This window comes from Oryctolagus cuniculus, chromosome 19, assembly GCF_964237555.1.
Source record: "Oryctolagus cuniculus chromosome 19, mOryCun1.1, whole genome shotgun sequence".
Lineage (NCBI taxonomy): Eukaryota > Metazoa > Chordata > Mammalia > Lagomorpha > Leporidae > Oryctolagus > Oryctolagus cuniculus.
In genome coordinates, this window is record NC_091450.1 from 7,046,480 (window position 1) to 7,053,953 (window position 7,474).

At 54.4% G+C, this 7,474-nt stretch overlaps 1 protein-coding gene across 1 annotated transcript; it reads left to right on the top strand.

Annotated features, from left to right (window-relative positions):
* The first annotated feature begins 4,807 nt into the window (after positions 1 to 4,807).
* On the top strand, positions 4,808 to 6,323 carry LOC138843171 (zymogen granule membrane protein 16-like). The gene is made up of 3 exons (XM_070064767.1): positions 4,808 to 4,862; positions 4,938 to 5,136; positions 5,911 to 6,323. Exons 1-3 carry the CDS (start codon positions 4,808 to 4,810, stop codon positions 6,266 to 6,268), a joined length of 612 nt encoding a protein of 203 aa, XP_069920868.1. The 3' UTR covers positions 6,269 to 6,323.
* The last annotated feature ends 1,151 nt before the right edge of the window (positions 6,324 to 7,474 follow it).

The following is a 7,474-nucleotide window of genomic DNA, read 5'->3' on the forward strand; positions in this document are numbered from 1 at the left end:
GTAGCGTTGTGGCTTCCGGGCACGTCTGCCAGCCCAACGTCTACCGTGCCAGCCCGAAACCGCTTCAGGCCTGAACAAGATACAGAAACAGAAATGCACGTGCACAGAGTCCCTATCCTTTAGGCGCCTTTACTTACCCCGAGAGATGTCCGTTGGAGACGTCCGTGGGCAGCAGAGCCATCTCGGTGGAACCTCCATATGTTACAGTCGAATTAGAGTTGAATTGCTCTTGCCACCCCAAAAACGCTCCAAGAGACCTTCTCTCATGTAATTAACAAAGGGTCAAGTTTACTGATGTTCCGACATGTCGGGGCCCCTGTCCCAGTACAGGCGAGCGGCCTCGAATAGTCTTGGGTTGGGGTTTTTATACATGTTTAAACAAAGAAAATCAATCATTGCGTAGAGCAGACAGTGGTATAGAGTAAACAATTGACACAAGTTAAGTGATTTTACAATCAGTTGATTTATGAACACAGGGAGTATCAAAAAGCCTCCTATTGCCAAAAGGGAGGGCCACACAAGATTGCAGGAACTGCCTTGATGATACCTAGGAATGCAGCCGAATGGCGATAAGGGACACCTGCTGGAGTCAGGGGTCCAGGAGGCAGAGATATATGGAGACTTCTTCTATCTCACTTAGGTGAAACTGAGGTTACGCTCACATTGGGGTAATTTACTGACTAATGGCTATGCAGAGCAAGTCTAACAAGTCAGGAAAGTTCACCAGAGGAGGTTGGGGGGGGGAGCAGCTTTTAACTTTTTAACCCTTCACTAGCTTCCAGGGCCGGCACTGTGGCCTACTAGTGCAGCGATATTAGGCGCACGAGGCAATCCAAAGATGGCGCCCAAAGGAAGTAAGGTGGGTGGAACCCGAGGTTGTTTACCTCCAAAGCTAATTGGCCGTGCAGCATCAGGAGAGATGACGACGACTGATGACAAGTCTACAGACATATGGCTGGTTCCGTAAAAAATCGCCCCATAAAATGACCTTTTAAGCAATTGGTTGGTCCTTATGCTCTGACCCAATAATCGTGCAGTTTGGTGCTTTAAAAGGATTTACTACGCGTGCAATAAACGAGTTCCTGCTTGACTCGACTTCCCGCTGCGTCTGATTGTCTCCGGGATCGGGAGGCTGGGGAACGGGTGAGTGGTGCACTTGCCTTTCCTGGGACCCAGTCCATCCGCGTTTGGGTGGACTCAGACCCTGCACACTAGGTTAAGCCTCTGCCTGCAGTGCTGACATCCCATACAGGTACCAGTTCAAGTCCCGTCTGCTCCACTTCCAATCCAGCTCCCTGCTAATGGCCTGGGAAAGCAGTGGAAGATGGCCCAAGTGTCTGGGCACCTGCACCCATGTGGGAGACCCAGAAGAAGCTCCTGGCTCCTGGCTTCAGCTCAGCCCAGCTTCAGCCATTCTGGTTACTTGGGGAGGGAACTATTGGATGGAAGAACTTTCTCTCTTCCTGGCTCCCAGCTTCAGCCTGGTCCAGCCCAGCTGTTGCAAGAAGGTGTCAGAGTCGACCACCCGAAAAACGTCACCAAGAGACACGTCTCTTATGCAAACAGCACGGGGAAGTTTTATTGATTATCCAGCATGCTGGGGCTGTCTGATCATCATGAACAGAGCAGCCCCGAATAACCAAAGGTTAGGGTTTATAAAGGCAAAAACCGCAAAACCAGGAGAGGGGGGGAGAATACACAGTTGCTAAGCGGTTGCTAATATCTTACAATCAGCAATTATGATTTGAAGACATAGACAAATCACATCTTCATTATTAGCCCAGGTAACCCAGGTGCAACCTTTCTACTTTTAAGCTTGAGCAATCATGCTAGGGGGTTTTTGTGCGTTGCCAAGGGTGATGTAGTGCACTGCTATTGTCCGACTAGTTGAGATCATAGTTTCAGACCAGAGTCTCACGGTGGGGGGGTTGCTTTCCCAGAATGCAGTCTCAAGTGCTCCAAAATGGAGTCCCTGCTGTCAAGGTGCTACTTTACTCTGTCTTATTTTCACAGCTGCACCAGGAAGGTTTAAACCTGTAAGCTTAAGCTTAACTTTTTACATCCGCACATATACAATTTTAACTCTTCAAAGGTAGGGAGTAAACCAGCAGATTGGAGCTCTCACTCCCTTTCTTTCTGCCTCTCAAATAAAGAACACATTAAAAATTAAAAAAAAAAAAAAGGCAAGACAAACATACATTGTCCGCGCTAAAGTGAATTTAGGACATTTTTGCTACCAATGAAACTATAACTCCAAGCCACATTTACTGAGTATCTGTATGCCAGGACTCGACCGGCAGTCTTCATGGGGCCTGCTCTTAGGAAGTTAACTTAAGGAGGACGGACAAGCAAACAAGCCTCACAGACCAGCAATGAGAGCCGGGCAGCCCGCGCAGCCCAAGCCCCTGCTGTTCTCAGCGTGTGTTCTCTGTGTGTGGAATTCTTGGGGAGGCTTCCAGAATAAGTCTCCCTGATGGGTGTGGGGAGAGGGGAGACGGGGGAGGGGGTGGACTCAGGCCTTTCTAGTCGGACAGCTTCATGGAGGGCATGGGAACCCCCAAGGTCACGGTTCTGGGCTATGTTGTCTAACCAGAGGCCCAGAGGAGGCTAGGCCCAGTGGACATGGTCCCCAAGGGACAGGAAGCTCAGTGAAAAATCTCCTGGTTTCTCCCTGAATGCCTCCACAATTGTCTCCGAGAATTGCCCAGTCATATTATTGTATGTCATTTCATCCCCTAAAATAACGCGACACAGGTGTTGTCACGTATTTACTAACAGGAAACAGGCTGGCCTGGGGTGGGTGGCAGATTTGAATGTCCACCAGCTTCGCCCGCTATCGTGGTCTGGAAGTCTGTTTTTGGAGAGTGGCCATCAGCCAAGACAGCCCCTCCCCGGGAGAGCCTCAAGCAGGACAAGGCTTCTGTTCGTGGGGCCAGGGGGCATCTGTCGGGTCAGACGGAGGAGGCAGCTGAAGGAAACGCATGAAATAACAGAAACAAGGGCTTTTTTATTATTATACTTGAAGATTCCAGAGGGGGAAGGTAACATGACTTGTATGGCCAGTGGGAAGGTTAGCAGGGAGGGACTGCAGAACTAGAGAGAGAGAGAGAGAGAGAGAGAGAGAGAGGGGACCAAAGCTGTCATTGGGCCAGGGCATTCTCCAAGCAGGTTTCCCATGGGGCGATCTAATTGGAGGGTTTAGCTCCAGCAGGCATGGTTCCTGGAGGCCACGCTGTGAAGGACAGATGGGCACCGCGGCCCCTGTGCACAGCCCGTGTGGAGTGGGGTCAGTGGAGTCAGTCATGTGGGTTGCATCCAGCTGTCCCACCAGGTGAAGGGCTGGTAACTGGGCCCCTGCTCCTGGGGTGAGCAGCCTGGACGCCACGGCAGCACAAACCCTGGGAACTCACTACGCTCTGAGGGCAGAGTGCGAAATCCTTTTACAAGCATTTGGGTGTGTGAACCAGTGAATGAGAGTGTTTCTCTCTCTCTCTCTCTCTCTCTCTCTCTCTCTCTCTCTCTGCACCTCACGTTAGAAAAACAAAAACAGTGCCGGCACCGCGGCTCACTAGGCTAATCCTCCGCCTTGGGGCACCGGCACACTGGATTCTAGTTCTGGTCGGGGTGCCGGATTCTGTCCCGGTTGCCCTCTTCCAGGCCAGCTCTCTGCTGTGCCCAGGGAGTGCAATGGAGGAAGGCCCAAGTGCTTGGGCCCTGCACCCCATGGGAGACCAGGAGAAGCACCTGGCTCCTGCCATCGGATCAGCGCCATTGGAGGGTGAACCAACGGCAAAGGAAACATTTCTCTCTGTCTCTCTCTCACTGTCCACTCTGCCTGTCGAAAAAAAAAAAAAAAAAAAAGAGCAGGAGGGAGTGCAAGGAGCTGGTATAAAAGTTCTGGAAGGTTCTAAGGGGTTACCTTGCACCTGAAGCTCCCAGGTGAGAGGTGTTAGGGATTCCTGGGTCTGCCTTTGACGGGGGTGGGGATTCAGATCTGATCTGGTCTGGGGAAGGGGATGCCTGGATTGAGTGGCAGGGAGTGTTAGTGAAGTGGGCACCTGGGTTGAAGCTATCTTAGGTGCAGAGATGTGTCAGCTGTCAGTTGAAGGACTAGGAACCTGGGACACTCAGGTGACTGGGAAAGGCCAGGCGTGTGTCGGTGGACAAAGAATCGTGACAAAGATCCCATCTGCTGGTTCACTCCCCCACATGGCCACAATGGCCAGAGCTGGGCCAATCTGAGCCAGGAGCCTGGAGCTTCTTCCAGGTCTCCCAAGGGGGTGCAGGGGCTCAAGTGCTTGGGCCATCTTCCACCGCCTTCCCAGGGCACTAGCAGAGAGCTGGATCGGAAGTGGAGCAGACGGGACTTGAACCGGTGCCCATATGGGATGGCGGCTCCAGGGGCGGAGGACTCACCTACTGCACTCCAGCGGCCAGCTTGTCAGTGTTGGCTCTGATGCTGGGTTCAGGAAATTCAGCCGTCTCCAGGCTGAGGCCTATCCTCCAGTCCTAATTCAGAAAGTCCCCGTCCTGGCTGTGTCAGGACACAGCGCTCGCCAAGAGTAAGTGCTGACCTTCTGCTTGGAGGGGAAAAGGAGGGCGTGGCTACAGCCAGACCAAGGGTGGGCCAGTGACAGTTGGACCCTGGAACATCAGGTCTGGAGGATGCACTGCAGGCTGTGGACAGTGCTGTGCACCTTGAGCCTGGGTCTGGCTAGGTGGGAGCTGAAGGGTCAGGCCACCCGGAAACCAGTGGGAAAGGGCGAAACCTCCCCCTCTGCTCTCTTCTTCCCCCTGCAGCCTCACGATGTGGACCTTCATGCTCCTGGGCCTTCTCTGTGCCTCGGCCTCTGCCAGTGCCAGTAAGTGAGCCGCTGGGACTCTGGTGGCGGGTGGCGGGAAGGGGCCCCTGCTTGGCTGGTGGCCAAGTCTTGCAGGGCTGACCCTGAGCGGTGGGAACTGGGAGGTCCTTGCCTCCAAGCCCCCCTTTCTTTCCACTGCAGTCCAGGCCAGGTCCTCCTCCTACAGTGGCGAGTACGGAAGTGGAAGAGGAGAGCCATTCTCCCACTCCGGCCTCCAGCTGGAAGGGCCCATCACAGCCATCCGTGTCCGGGCTGACAGCTTCAATATCGTGGGGTAAGGCTCTTCCTCATTCCTCAAGCTCTTACTAACTCAGGAAGTGCTCTTTCACTCTGGGCCACCTGTGCCTCAACCAACAGGTCCCTAGTGTGGCAGGATATGGGGATAGCTGTGAGAGGACTCGTTTTCTAGATCTGTGCCCTTTGGACTCCTCCCTCCCCGAATATGCCTGATGGTGGCAAATCATTAATAACCACTAACTCTCAGGGGCCTGGAAATCGACCAGCCCAGCCCACCCGCCTTCTGCGGTTTAAAGTTTCTTTCCAATATCCCTGCTGGGTGCCCTGCAACTTTGCCCAACGCCTCTATTGAGCAGTCCCCACTTCATTGCTAGTCAGAAAATTCTATCACGTGCAGAGCCAAAGTGTGTCCCCTGATCCTCGATCTGCCTCCTGGGACAGCAGGGACAAGCCTCTTCCCTCTCCCACAAGGGAGCCACTCAGCTGTTAGAAAATCCCTTTGCTTCCACAAGTGCGGGAATGGGGGAGGGGCATCGTAGGAGGCTGGACTCCAAATTCAAGGCCTGCCATGTGTTGTGTGTGGGCGACTCTGGGCAAGCTGCCTTCCTTCTCTGCACCTGCTGTCAGCCAGGCCAGGAGCTGAAGTTCTTTGTGTGGTCCTCCAGGGCTCACCCGGCCTACACTTTTGGGGCAACTAGCAGGGACTGCTCATGCTAGTGTCCAGTTTGGAGGACTCCACGTGCAGGCCAAACGGTCCTGAACTCTGATGACCTAATCAGTGTCCCCGTTCCTGCCCTCCCACCCGTCCCAGTCTCCAGGTGCGCTATGGCCAGGTGTGGAGCGACTACGTGGGTGGCAACCAGGGAGACCTGGAGGAGATCTTTCTGCACCCAGGGGAGTCAGTGATCGAGGTTTTTGGGTCATACGGTAACTATCTGAAGACCCTGAACTTTTATACCGACTACGGTCGCATCCTGTCCTTTGGGAAAGGCATAGGCGTGAGCTTCAACGCTGTCCCCTTGGACATCGACGCCGTGCTCCGATTCATCAGTGGCCGAGCTGGCTTATTCGTCAGTGCCATTGGCCTGCACTGGGACACCATCCCAGAAACTGCCCCAGCAACTGCTGAGCCCGCCTCCTCCGTGGCAGGGCCCCGTGGTGGGGTGTGACAACTCCCTGATCACCATTCCCATACAAATGGCTCAATAAAAGGACATGGCTAAAGCTGGTGTGCATGTGGGTGTGTGCAGGCGGGACCCACTCTTGGAGGGCGGTGTGACTCTCAGCTCTGGCTACCTGCTGCTAAGAGTGGGAGCACGAGGGAGACAGGTGTTGAGAATCCTGGGCTCTTCCGTACGTCGCAAGGAGAGGAGACGCTGGTTTGTGCCAACTCTTTTCGGGGTCAGCTCATGAGAATGTCTGTCCAAACAGGAGTTCTGAAGGGAAGGCTCAGCGGGGGCACACCGCCGAGCCCCAGGTGTGCCTCTCTGGCGCCCTCCCCCCTGAGAAGGGGCTGGCTTCTCTGACCAAAGGCTGTCCCCTCTCCCTGGAGCTCAGCTGCAGGTGGGTGGCCTGCACCTCTGTCCTCCCATCTGTCCCAGATGCGATCTCCCTGCTGAAGTTTCGCCCCAGTTTGTGCTTAAGGACTCCACCCCATTCCCCAGGCCAGTTCTTCCTCGTCTTACCCCTAACCTGGTGCTCTTGCTTAGCCCTCTGGGAACTGGCGCTCAGGCAGATGAGAAGCCCGTGGCTAAGACACACCCATGTCCCGTATTAGAGCGAGTGGGTTTCATTCCTGACTCCACCTTCCTGCTGACGTGGCTGCTGGGAGACAGCAGGGACGGTTCAGGATGGTTCAAGTGCCACCCACACGGGAGAGCCGGATGAGTTCTCCTCCAGCTTCTGCCCCCACTCCCACCTCTCTAACAAACAGAGAATAAAAACAGAGCCGGCGCTTTGGCTCAATAGGCTAATGCTCGGCTTACGGCACTGGCACACCGAGTTCTAGTCTCGGTCAGGCGGCGGATTCTGTCCCGGTTGCCCCTCTTCCAGGCCAGCTCTCTGCTGTGGCCAAGGAGTGCAGTGGAGGATGGCCCCAGTCCTTGGGCCCTGCACCCCATGGGAGACCAGGAGAAGCACCTGACTCCTGCCTTCGGATCAGTGGGGTGCGCTGGCCGCAGTGCAGGGGCCTCGGCTGCCATTGGAGGGTGAACCAATGGCAAAGGAAGACCTTTCTCTCTGTCTCTCTCCCTCACTGTCCACTCTGCCTGTCAAAAATAAAAAATAGAAATAAAAAAAAAATCGGAGAGTCTCTCCTTATGGACCCACCATTTCAACAGTGTGAACTTGGCCAACACCACAGCCAAAGTGGAAAT